This window comes from Polypterus senegalus, chromosome 10 (genome assembly GCF_016835505.1).
Source record: "Polypterus senegalus isolate Bchr_013 chromosome 10, ASM1683550v1, whole genome shotgun sequence".
Taxonomy (NCBI): Eukaryota; Metazoa; Chordata; class Cladistia; order Polypteriformes; family Polypteridae; genus Polypterus; species Polypterus senegalus.
In genome coordinates this window covers 144,522,374-144,535,638 of record NC_053163.1, presented here as the reverse complement: position 1 = coordinate 144,535,638, position 13,265 = coordinate 144,522,374, and the positions used below count along the sequence as shown (strand labels likewise).

The 13,265-nt window shown below is 38.3% G+C and overlaps 1 protein-coding gene across 2 annotated transcripts in view; it reads right to left on the bottom strand.

Annotated features, from left to right (window-relative positions):
• The window catches only part of ankrd24 (ankyrin repeat domain 24), a 48,089-nt gene extending 34,912 nt beyond the window's left edge, over positions 1 to 13,177 (bottom strand). Inside the window, exons 1-10 of one of the 2 annotated variants that reach the window (XM_039764617.1) lie at positions 13,121 to 13,177; positions 12,838 to 12,888; positions 5,081 to 5,220; positions 3,864 to 3,952; positions 3,702 to 3,766; positions 3,547 to 3,604; positions 3,392 to 3,462; positions 3,194 to 3,300; positions 2,829 to 3,025; positions 2,425 to 2,438 (exon numbers count right to left, since the gene is read on the bottom strand). In XM_039764617.1, the coding sequence (XP_039620551.1) occupies positions 2,425 to 2,438; positions 2,829 to 3,025; positions 3,194 to 3,300; positions 3,392 to 3,462; positions 3,547 to 3,604; positions 3,702 to 3,766; positions 3,864 to 3,952; positions 5,081 to 5,220; positions 12,838 to 12,873 (777 nt within the window). In that variant the 5' untranslated portion in view covers positions 12,874 to 12,888; positions 13,121 to 13,177. The remainder of the gene's footprint in view (positions 1 to 2,424; positions 2,439 to 2,828; positions 3,026 to 3,193; positions 3,301 to 3,391; positions 3,463 to 3,546; positions 3,605 to 3,701; positions 3,767 to 3,863; positions 3,953 to 5,080; positions 5,221 to 12,837; positions 12,889 to 13,120) is intronic. The other variant, XM_039764616.1, reaches the window with a different exon arrangement.
• Between the last annotated feature and the right edge of the window lie 88 nt (positions 13,178 to 13,265).

Sequence of the window (13,265 nt, the reverse complement as noted above, 5' to 3'; positions counted from 1 at the left end):
TGTTATTGATTTTGATGCAAATAAATAATTTGTGAGTTAAAGCTTAAAACCAATGTGCCAGTCTGACTGCTACTAGCAGGCTAGGGGGTTTGATTGTTCATTCTTTGTCTGACTGCAGTCCTTAAAGGAATACACCACCCTACAATGATATTCATTTTTTATATGTTATTTACAACCATATAGTTGGTAGTGTTGACCAAAAAAAACTCATATTATTGTGGGGAAAGTAAAACTTTTATCTCATGTTTTCATGGAGAAAGTACATAGCAAAGATTCTAAAAGAACCAGACCCAATAATGACCAAAGCTGGACAATGTCATTTATCCATTTGTATGTTCAAGACATACAAAATGTATGCTTATTTGTTACAATATTATCAATACTTACTTCTGGAAAACTTAGCATACAATACAAGCAAATACTGTGCTTTTGAACTGAAGATCTACTCACCTCACAATCATTGGTGAAGTAACCTGTCTTTAATTTGAAAGGACTGCATTATGGGAACCTTACCTGTTTATATTGTAAGCTACATTATCCAGAAGTATTGATGATATTTTAGCAAGTAAGCACTGTGGTAATTCCCACTATGATTGGCATGCAGACACTCGATTTTTTCATTGAGAGGTGAGGCCATCTTGGTGATTTCAGTCCACAGACACTCAGTCTTTTCATCTGTCCATTGGAGGGCGAATGCACACAGGCACACAAACACACACACCCACACACACCCCCATTATTACTGTGAAGGGCTGCAGGGAGGCAGAGCCCACCTTTCTAAGGCAGCAAATGACTACAAGTGTACAGTAATTTAATGAAACTTTCTAAGTCAGTGACTGACTGATTCTTAACCATTTTGGATGTTCTGAGCGTAAATGACATGTACATTATGCAACGTGAGTTACGTAAAAGTTTGTCATTTTTTCATTGCCGTTTTTCATGTTGTTTGCTGTTGTCCAGCACTGGTCACTATTGGGTCCAGTTCTGTTAGAATATTTGTTTTGTACTTTCCCCACATAAACTTGAAACTAAAAGTTTTTCTTGGTCACCACTACAAACTACATGGGGTAAGTAACATGTAATATAACATATCATTTTTGGGTGGTGTATTCCTTTAAGGGCACAAGGGGATGCCTTTGTGAAACCTTCAACTGGTGTTAAACTGCATTGAAATAAAGATTTGAAAGTAAAGACAGACCCAGACAGTGAGCAGTCTTCCATGGAGGTTCAACACATGGGGTACAGCAAGGACAGTGAGATAGGTAAGAGGTTACAGATAACAGCTGTGATGGCAGAGCCACACTAATAAGAAGAAGACAAGGATTGAAACCAGGAAATGAAATCAGGTCTTAAAACCAAATCTGTTACTGGGAGGACTAAGCTGAAATGCAGTACTAGGGTGTTGTACCGTGTTAGTCATTATGAATGTAGAGAAAAGCCAAGCAAAAGGACACCTTTTATTGGCTAACTAAAAAGATTACAGGTGTTTATAATGCCATCAGGACAGATACAGCATTGGAAAACCTTTAAGTGAGTGCAAAAAATTAATAGATTAATAAATTAATTTCTTACATCTAAGAGGTCTCACTTAAAGGTTTTCCAATGCTGTATCTGTCCTGATGGCATTATAAACACATGGAACTCCAGTCTCTGTATTACATTTCGCCTGAAAAAGGGGCCTGAGTTGCCTCGAAAGCTTGCATATTGTAATCTTTTTAGTTGGCCAATAAAAGGTGCCATTTTGCTTGGCTTTTCTCTAAGCTGAAATGCTAAATAAACTCAAAGTCAGAAAATTTGTTAGCAAAGATAATAAAGCAGTTGTGAAACAAATAAAAGATTGTTTCTTTGTTTATCCAAACACAGATAACGAGATGAGTGTCATGGCGGTACATAACGTGTCACACGCCTCCCCCTGGCAACCAGCTGGCGTACAGAAAACCGGCAACCAAAATGCTGTGGCGCACATCAAGCAACTAAATAGCAGCATACACAAAAGTAATTAAGGTATAATCACAACATCAGTTACATGGTTGGTTGTGACATTTCTACTTATCCTCCATCTAGAAATGAGTCTTAAGAAGTTGGTTGTCACCTTTTGTGTTATGTGCATGACTCAGGTGATCTACTAGCACAATAAAAAATATTTTAAAGCACAACCTGATTCACGGCCTAAATGCCCCTATAAAACATTACATAAGACTTCAGTGTGTACCATCTCGTAATGCATTTAATACCCAATATTACCTACTGAAAGCAATTACTGCACGACATAAATCAGGAGAGGTTATGCTATATATGAGATTAGAGAGTAAACAATCGTCACAGATACATGAAGTCCGGTAATATCTCAGTGTCAAACTGGCCCGAATATTTTCAATACAAACACATTTTACAACTGAAATATAAGAACTTTTTTTAGTTTACCTTGAAATCCTTTTCTGCTTTCACAAGAAGAGCACAAAAAAAAGAAAAAAGATTCATTTTATTCAATAGTAGTACTTAGAGCTTGCATGTGGACAATACAAAGTGACAAGGTTAGGAACATGTCAACAGCAGATCACATTAGAATCTCTACATTTCAGCCACTTAAAATAATAATGACAGACTAATTCTTGTCGCCCCAGTAAACAGCACTTACCCACTCTGTTCCTAAAGAGGTACAAAACCTAACAGCCCTTTTGACCCCAAAGACAATCTATGCAATTTAAGGAGAAGCTCCCAAAGAATCAGCTTTACATTTTGGGATATTCTTCAAGCTCAATGAGGCAATAAAAGTAACTGACAGAATTCCTTAGCCTGCCACAAGTAAATTTTTGCGCCAGACATCCCTGGTTTACCGCTGCTCTGGGGAGATTGGATGGGCAGAGACTTGAGGAGGTGCAGGACAGCCTCATTTCCTGTAGCCATACTGTAATGGACAGCACTATGGCCAAGATGATCGGTGATCCTTGCATCAGCTCCAGCCCGCAACAGAAGATCCACAGTCTCCAGACTGTCATTCTCGCATGCCAACATGAGGGCTGTCCTGTTGGAAAAGAAAAGCAAGATTGTCTCTTGTACTCTCCTGTCTGAAGGTCTCAAACCTCTGTTACCCGTTTTCAAGCTTCGTGATCTAATGCTCTAATCCCAGCGGTCGTCTTTCCACATTTACTCTAGATTATTTTACTGGTTCATGTCTGTACCCCAACCATACCTTCCCTGAAGATCTTGAGCATCCACCTTTGCCCCTTGCTCAATCAAAAAGCCACAAATCTCTGATCGGCTCATGTGAGCAGCTAGGATAAGTGGTGTGGCTCCATTCTGGAGAAAAGCAAAGATGGAATCCTTTAGTGGCACTCTTTCACTTTGAAAAAAGATGGTATCTTGTAGGAAACAACAGACTCAGCCTTACCCCATCCTTGGTGTTAACAGCAGCTTTAAAATCACAGAGGGTGTATATACAGGATAGGGAGCCACTTATGGCTGTGGAATAAAACATCCAGAGTAATAATATTTACCCCAATCCCAACAGCAGCCACATTGCTGAAATGATGGTGTAATTTGTACCTGCATGGTGCAGAGCTGTCCTCCCATAAGTGTCTGTAAGATCTACAGGGCTGCTCTCCTGAAGGTAGAGTAACCATTAGTTAATGTGGACACTGTCCTTCTCACATATATACTTACATAGATATAATCAAGCACAACAATGACCAAGGATTTACCTGAAGGAGCCTCTTCACGCATTCAGGGTGTCCATACTTGGCAGCGAGATGTAAGGCGTTGAGGCCTAAGAGTAATTGTGGTAGGAAAGGAGGTTTTGAGCAGAGAAGGGAGCAAAGTTATTATTGCTGGACACTGCTAAAAAGAGATGAGACTCATCTTACCTGCTCCATCAAGGATGGTGACATCAACTCCATGAGATAACAAGATCTCTAGACAATCAATGCTGCCACGCATGGCACAAACATGGAACCTGCGGAAGATACATTTCACATGGATGTTGGCATCAATGACGTGTCAGTCAAAATGTCAAGCACTTTCTTTTTATAACTTTGCAAGATGCAGAGAAATTAGTTCACACTTTTGTTTTCAGTCGGCTAGATGACTGTAACGTACTCCTCTCATGATTATGCAAAAAAGACATAATCGATTGCAACGAGTGCAGAATGAAGCTGCTAGAATCTTAACTGGGAAAAGAAAATCCAAGCACATCTCTCCAGTTCTGATGTCACTACATTGGTTACCGGTGCCATTTAGAATTGACTTTAAAATACTGCTGATGGTTTACAAAGCCTTAAATCATCTGCTCCATCCTATATCTCGGAATGCCTTTCACCTTACACTCCAAATCATAACCTTAGATCTTCAAATGAGGGTCTGCTTAGTAAACTTAAAAAAAGTGGTGAGGCGGCCTGCTACTGTTACGCACCTAAAATCTGAAATAGCTGACTGATAGAAATTCGCCAGGCTGATACAGTGGAGCACTTTAAAACACTGCTAAAAACTCATTACTTTAACATGGCTTTCTCATAGCTTCATCTTAGTTTAATCCTGATGCTCTGTGTATTCAATGAATTATCATTATCATTCATGGTGGCTCCGAAATCTGTACCAACCCCTACTTTCTCTGCTGTTCTTTTTCTGATTTTCTGTGGTGGCGATCTGCGCCACCACCACCTGATCAGGGCACCATGCCATCCCTACAGTGATGGATTGAAGGCCAGAGGTACACATCATCAAGTTCTTCCATGTGAAGCCTGAAAACCATGAGGACTGATTGATATCATTGATGCTGGGTAGAATGCCTAGTGGGGCTGGCTGGTCTCGTGGCCCGGAACCCCTGCAGATTTTGTTTTTTCCCCCAGCTGTCAAGAGTTTTTTTTTTTTTTTTCTGTCCTCCCTGGCCATCAGACCTTACTTTTATTCTATGTTAATTAGTATTGCCTAATTTTATTTTTATATTTTGTCTTTTTTTATCTTTCTTCACCTTGTAAAGCACTTTGAGCTACATTTTTTGTATGAAAATGTGCTATAGAAATAAACGTTGTTCTTGTAATGACAGGGGTTCAGATGAGGTAACATAAGAAGCAGGTCAACTTACGCCGACTTTCCCTCTGGATCAAGCTTGAGAGGATTCAGACCTTTTTTTATTAGGAGGTTGGACAGGCGGTCAGTATTGTTTGCCTCTGCAGCCTGGAGCAGCTTTTCATCATTCTTACTCCAGTCATGGCCTAGGGTAACCTGAGAAGTAGAAGACCACTTCAGACAGACAGAAAATGAAAAGAACATCCAGTATATCAAAATGGATTACCTTCAAAAACTTAATTGAACAAACCTCTATCACTGTGACTATCCCATTTCCAGAACCTGCTCGTTCAATAAATCTGACATGGCCACTTAAAACTACAGTGCACACAGAAAGTGTTCAAACCCCTTCACTTTTCCACGTTTTGTTATTTTGCAGGCTTATGCTAAAAGCATTTCAATTATTTTCCACCCACATCAAGCAACACTCAATGATCCAGAAAGTGAAAACAGGACTTTAGAAAGTTTTGCAAATGTATTAAAAATAAAAAGCGAAATATCACATTGACACAATTATTCAGACACTTGAACTTTGGCTCAGGTACATCCCATTGTCTTGATCACTGGCCCCCAACTCTGGTCCTGGAGGGCCACAGTGGCTGCAGGTTTTCATTCTAACCCTTTTCTTAATTAGTGACCTGTTTTTGCTGCCATTGCCTTGATTTCATGAAACATTATGGCATTAAACTGTCAGAATTTCCATAAAAACTAAAAAAAAACTGAGGTGTTCTAAAACTTATGAACGGTGGTGTATCTAAATTTACACTTAGTGCATCGGCATTCTGCACAACTCTCATACTTGTTTATCCACCCACTTCTGACATTATCCTCTATGTGGGAATTGATGGTATATTTGTATGACGTAAACCAAATCAGGGCAGCTAATAAAAAATAAGTCAAGGAATCATTAAGTATACAAAGTCTTATTCAAATTTTTAATTCAACAAAGTAGACATCTTTTGTTGACATCACAGCCAAGCTATGGTAATCGTTTTAATAGAGAACGCCAGTCACTCTGTGCAAGTCACCAATTCTGCCTCTAGCAAAAGAACCCCAGCCCATCACACTTCCTACTCCATGTTTGATAGTTGGTGTCATACACTGAGGGACCATCCTTTCACTAACTTGAAGGCATACAAACACCCTGCATGATGAACAAAAGATTTCAAATTTTGACTCACTGGTCAATAAGACTTTCTTCCAGTCTTCAGTAGTCCACAGCTGGTATTTCAAGGCTCTATTTTGTCCTTTAAGGAATGGCTTTCTTCCTGCCACTCGCCCTGTCAACCCTACAGCACAAAGTCTCCTCTTCACAGTAGAAACTAAGACTTTCTTTTTTCGACCTGTACTGTTAAGCTGTGCTTGAAGCTGTTGTGCTGTGAGGCGCCTGTGATCACACAAGCCGGTGACCCTTTAGAAACTTGTCTTCTGATTGGCTTGTGACTTTTGGTCTGCCAGATCTCTTCCTATCAGAGGTTCTTCTGGTTTCCAATTGCCTGTGGACTGTGTAGGACACCACTGGACTCACTGACAATTTGTTTTTTTTTTTTTTGCAGTTTCTTTAAATAAAAGACCTATCTATACTTCTAAGAGTAATGATGCACTCATTTTATTTAATTTCTGTTTTCTTGCCATTATCACTGGAATTTACACTTTTATACAATAATTTTCTGTAGTATTGTCCAAGTAGTACTTCAGAGGGGGTAGTAACACAGTCTGTTCCAACTCTGCTGTAAGACAGATAGAGTGTTTTTTTAGTAATCAACAGAAGGCAGGTGGCATGGTGGTGCAGTGGGTAGCGCTGCTGCCTTGCAGTTAGGAGACCTGGGTTTGCTTCCCAGGTCCTCCCTGCGTGGAGTTTGTATGTTCTCCCCGTGTTTGCGTGGGTTTCCTCTGGGTGCTCCGGTTTCCTCCCACAGTCCAAAGACATGCAGATTAGGTGCATTAGCGATTATTGTGCTTGGTGTGTGGGTGTGTGTGCACCCTGCGGTGGGCTGGCACCCTGCCTGGGGTTTGTTTCCTGCCTTGTGCCCTGTGTTGGCTGAGTTGGCTCCAGCAGACCCCCATGACCCTGTAGTTAGCATATAGTGGGTTGGATAATGAATGGATGGATGGACTTGCAAGGCTTAATTTACTTTAATTGCTGCAGAATGTCTGTGGGTTGTAACCTGTTAGTTGTTCCCTGAAGAAGGCCCATTTGTATTATTCTGGAATTGCTTTTATTTTCAGTTTTTCCTAACATAAACTGTAAATGTAAACATCTAGCAGTTTCCTGTTTACCTTATTTGCTATTTTAGATCATTCATTGCATTTCAACTGATTAAAACTGAAGACAAACTGGAAAAAACAAGGTGTTATAAAAGTTTTGGCCGGTAGTGTATAATGGAGTTATTTAAGAGAGAGTAGGGAGGTTCTGCCACTTAGGTATTATGTTAAGTGCAGACAGAGGTGCAGGCACAACAGAAATTATGGAAGCTGTCCCCCATTCTGACTTTTAAAGGAGTTTCTCTGGCATTGAAGGTTAGAGTTTATGAGAACTGTGTGAAGAGTACTGTGCTATATGGGAGGGAGATGCGGCTAATGAACTTTCCAAAGATGGAAAGAACTGAGAGGAGAATGCTCAGATGGACTAATGGAGAGTCACAGAGTAAGAGGAAGAGGACTCCTGGCTTATAATAAAGACATGGAGTGGACGTTATGCATGTTGTGCTGAAGAGGAATAGACAAAGGTGGTTTGGGCATTTAGAGCAAAAGACAGAGGATGACTGGATACAATGGTGCACCAAGATGGAGGGAGGCAAAAAAATAGGCCAAGAAGACTATGAGAAGTGGTGGAAGATTATTTGTGGGGAAACCAGAAAACCTGGAAAATGGCCATTAAACTAGTGATGATAAAAAACATAATGCATAATGAGAACACATTTAGCTGTTCAGCAGATTAATGGAAGAGATGCTTAAAGATGTTTACTTCTTCTTGCATCTCACAGCTTGTGAGAAAATACTGTTATAAAATCTGACAGCCCTGGCCTTGACTGATCCAAGTCATTTACTAGGTGAGTTAACAGATGGTGTCAGAGGAGCAGGTTTAGATTAAATTTAAATGACGTTATGTTTCAGTTTAGAAAAATTGGTTCACAGCAGAGGAGCGTGAAATCCAGTAATTTTAGAAGAGATCCACACCACATTTCGCTGATAATTGTCCTTGGTCGAGATAAAACCAGACCAGATTATGATGAAGAATGAGTAAGACCAAAACACTTTCTTAATGGACTGGTAGAAGGTGGTCATTATTTTTTGAGCTGCTCTGAATTTTTCTAACTATCTTAGAAGGGGCAGACTCTGTTGAGCTGAATTGACCATAAACAGGGGCAGATCATATTAGAGTGATGGAAATGGAGATACCCATGGACTTGAAATTCTCATCAACTTGGCCATTGATGTGCCAAGATTAAAGCACTCTTTTGACTGGATCAAAATCCACCAGCAAGATGTATTGTCAACTTTTTAATACAGTATGGGATTACTTTGCCATCTATACTACCCCTGTCAAATACTCTACTGTATCATTTATCCTGATTGTTTTTAACATCAAGCATTGCTATCACAATACCTGAGGTGGTCTCCTGGGACGTAAGTCCTCGACACATGTACTGTTTCAGTGCTATCATTACACTTTCAGAAAATAAAATCTTTTAATATAAATATAACATTGCCTTAGTTTCTCCTCCAGTACACCATGCCAGCCTATTTCCTTGAAATTCTGTCATGAATATGAAAAGTAGAATCAGCCTAACCATTCCAAAACACTAAGAAAAACACTGAAAAGCTGGGAATGATACAAAGACAGACAACCATTAACTGATTTTAGAGAAAGATGATCTAGTCTGAGGATTCTGCAGAACAGGAATGGTAACGTGTGAGTCACCTCGATCTGCAAGCAGTAAGACTTGTGCTGAGTGAAACGAATCTGGGATTAAGCATCCTGATTTGATGTTCAGTTACTTAATTTTTTGCTTTTAAACTTATTTGTTTTCCTTTTTATTGTTATTCTGACAATAAAATTTTGTTTTTCTAAGGCTATGGCTATTTTGTGTTGATCTTTGTGAAGCCACAGCCAAATTATTTACATTTGCTATACTGGCTAATAGTCACATGACACAAATGTGACAAAAGTCACAGATGTTTATGTCATCTTGTTCTAAATAAATAAGCTGATGGTGATCAAACATTTTGATTTGTAACAAAGACTAATGTCTTCATTAGCGTCAGTTAGTGAAAATATCAGTTTGTTATGTTATTTTAACTTTGATTTTGGTTTAGTGGTCCTGACTTTGACAATCAGCTCATTCGGTCTCTTTTGGTATTATGACACCTGCCTGTTATTAGACTATTCTTCTGTCTGCTTCTCCTATCTCTCTTTTTATCCACTGGACACTTTTCTTTTTTAAGACGATCAGAACTCTGCAGTGTATTTCGACTGAAATGATACTTGTTTAATACTTTTCATTTCCTTTGTGCTTTGAACAAGGGGAAAATGCTATACAAATAAATTATTATCATTATCATATTTTTACTAAAAATTTTGATCAAACCTTTAATTTCTCCTTGAATAAACTTAGCAGCAAATCATCCGTGACCTTACATTTCTCCAAAACTTCTAACTATGCTCAGAATAAAATTGGAAGGTATGAAATCAAAAACAGCAACTTCAAAAACTCTCAAAGCACGTAAAGACTGCATTATTTTTTTACTGCTTTCCCACAAAATATACTTCAGTTCTACTATAAAAGTAGAAGAAAGCAGCATGCTATTAGTCAATATATTTTTGCAGTGAAATTCAAATTTAAATGATTAAAAGCAACACCTAATTTTCTCTACCGAACAAAAAAATGTTGAGGAAGAACAGACTGAAGCTAATGCAGTGCTATCAATTTGCTCACTTATAGACATGGCTGAAAATATTGGTAACTAAAAGATAAAGTAAGCAGAACCCGAAAAAAGTATATACAGTATATGTGTTTAAAATTGATATTTTTCAAAGTTTTGTGGTAGTGTTTTTCATGATGAAAATATTGGTACCCTTGCATTTTATTCAAATAGTGCACCATTTGTACTAAAACTTATTGAAATTAAAAGATATTTTATGTGCATTTAGATGGTTTGCAGTGGGACACTACAAAAAAAAGTGGAAATATTCAGTTCTCGCTTATTCTATAAAGACATTTCAAAATGGTCAGGATAAAATTACTGAAAAAGTTATCTACTCTGCATATATAAAATCCTAAGCCAAAAAGTACAATGATTTTGAGCAAGAATTTTATGTGACTTTTTTGTCATGTTTTAAATTTGGATTATTTTAAAACCTACATATATATGTTTGGTATCATTCTTTTCAGAATTTAACAGACTTCAATGTCATGTTGCTAGATTTTCAGATTCTTATTCCGTTTTTAAAATATAAACTAAAATATCAAGAAAGTTGTGGTTTTTATTTTTGATTGAGTAAACTTTCTTTCATGAGTGATCTCATCTCTTTAATCTTGTAGTCACTCAAAAAAAGAAAACTTACTGCTGTTTTGTGTCATGCTAAACATGGGAAAGAGAAGGAAAAGCCAAGAGTCGTCTGATGTGGCAAGACAGACAGTAACGTCCTAGTGTCGTCCATGAAAAACCATCTCTAAAGAACCTGTGACCTGCTGCCATTATTATCAAGAAGTTTAGGACCATGTGACTGTAGCCTACATTCCTGGACGTGGATGCACAAAAATAACAGAACAGATTAAAGAGAATGACTGTCTGAGTGATGGAGAAAGAACCAAGGAAAACTTCAAAACTTGTCCAAGTTGCCACATCCAGGAGAGAAACCAAAATAAGCTCTGGAGTTTGCCGCAATGCATGTTGACAAGTCGCAATTCATCTAGGACGGGGGTCCTCAAAGTCAGTCCTGGGGACCCAGTGAGGCTGGAGGTTTTTGTACCAACCAGCATCTGTTTTTAATTGGACATTTTAATAAATATTTTTTTTTGCCAAACTTAGTTTTCTAATTTCAACATACAGTTCACTTAATTAGCCCAGGAGTTCAATTAAAAACAAAAGCTGGGTGGAACAAAAACCTGCAGCCAAAGGGGGTCCCCAGGACTGAGATGCACTGATCTAGTAGAATGTCCTTTTGAATCTTCTAGCTCGTTATCCTCAAAAAGCAGCCAAAAATGGAGGAGAAAAAAACACGGGGCTCTTCTGAAGTGGCTTGCTAGGAGTCCTGATATAAATCCCACTGAATAACTGCGGACAGTGCTGAAAGTCAAAGTTCAGAGAAAGTGCTCATCAAACCTGAGCGAACTGAAGCATAGTGGGACAAACGATCAGATGAGAAGTGCAGAGGTACAGAAAGGCTAGACTGCAGTTATTGTCTGTAAAAGCTGTGCTACAAATAATAGGTTAATTGTAACAAAATTTTTGGCCAAGCCATTTTCGTATGGGTTTAACTATCTGAAATAATATACTCGGCCATACTAGTGTGCTGTCCCGGGATTGCTCCTGCCTTGCTCCAGCTTCATTGCAACCCTGCTCAGGATAAAGCAGGTGTGGAAAATAGAGAGATGCATGTATTTTGGTCAAAAATCAAAATAAATGTTTCTGTTTTTGTAACATATGATATAAAGAATTGAGGAGACAATGCTTTTGTCGATTTCACATTACTTTAAAAAATCTGATAGTGCACTGTACCAGTATATAGTAAAGTGACCTCATTATCCCTTTTTGCTGCCTTACATAGGGGATCCTCCGTAAAAAAAAACAAAAAAACCCATAAATGTCCGTTTATATTTGGTCTTTAACCTTCAGTGAAAGTTTTTTTTGTTTTTTTTTTTAGTTTGTTTTTGCCTCATCTTTCAGTCTAATTGTTTCAGGCTCAGCAATATAAAGACCACTGCAGCATGTCTCACAGCCTCATCTCACAGCGTCTTTACTGCAGTGTTTGTTGCAAGCTTGTCCCAGATATTTGGCATTGATAAATTGAGGGGAAACTTCTAATACTGGTTTATTACAAGTAGCACTTGTAAAAAAAAAAAAAAAAAAAGGTTAACTATTCATTTTCTTTTTTAATCAAAGTCTCTGATTTGTGTAGGAATACATGGAACAGTATAAATATGAAGTTTAGTGATAGCTTGCTGAATAGGTGGTGTGCCCAAGTGGAGTGGAGACTCAGTAGGGGAGGGGATCACTTTCTACTCTTCAGTGCCTGCCTTTTAATAATTCACCACTCAAGAATGATCTAGTTACAGGACCTATAAAGAGTTAGCCCACTATAACTTGATACTCTATGGTATATCGCAGCTGTTGTGACAACATTGCTCTTATCATGTTATAACTATATATTCTTGAACAGCTTGTTTTTTTCCAAAACTAGGTTGTTCGTGATCAACGACCACAAAGCCCTTCCCTTCCATGCCTCCCATTGACTTAGACAAATCATCGAAAAACACTAATAAAACACAACGTGACTAATCACTTAGATACAATTGTTAAAGACCATGCCAAATGCTTAAATTGCTAAACCCATACAGTCCAAATAAATTGGTTGCTTACAGCATTAAAATCAATCGGAGAAACATTATTCCCTAAACTATCAGAATACACAGATCTTTTAAGTGCACATAAAACAACAAAACATGTAACACTAAGCTGATGGATTTTCTAGAAACATCTGGCATAATACATTTTTAAGGAATAACTGGACAAATGGACAGTCCATGTCTTTATTTAAACTCTCACCTCATTCTTCTTAAATTTGGCCTTCAAGCTTTTCATGGTAGTTTGGATAACCTGCAAAAGTGGAAAACAACAGAGAAAGTGGTTCTTTGACACTTTTTCCCGTTACCATTTGTACACTTTAATTGGGTAAGCATATTTTTGCATATAAAAAGTGTAACAAAGTATCAGTGTATTTTTTAAACGTAACAAGCAACATCAAATGGGACATTTCATCTACCAGCAGTCTTCGCAAATTCACAATTAAACATACGCGGTGAGTGACACGAAGGAAGAGTGTGCTCACCTGAAAATAAAACCCAGCTGCTTGATAGGCGTCTCGCTTAACTGGGTATTGGAACCTCTGAACAGCATGAAAGACACTATGAGTACCCGCCCACTGCTTTCTGAACTAATCGTCTCGCGATATGGGCGGTACTTTTACCTGTACG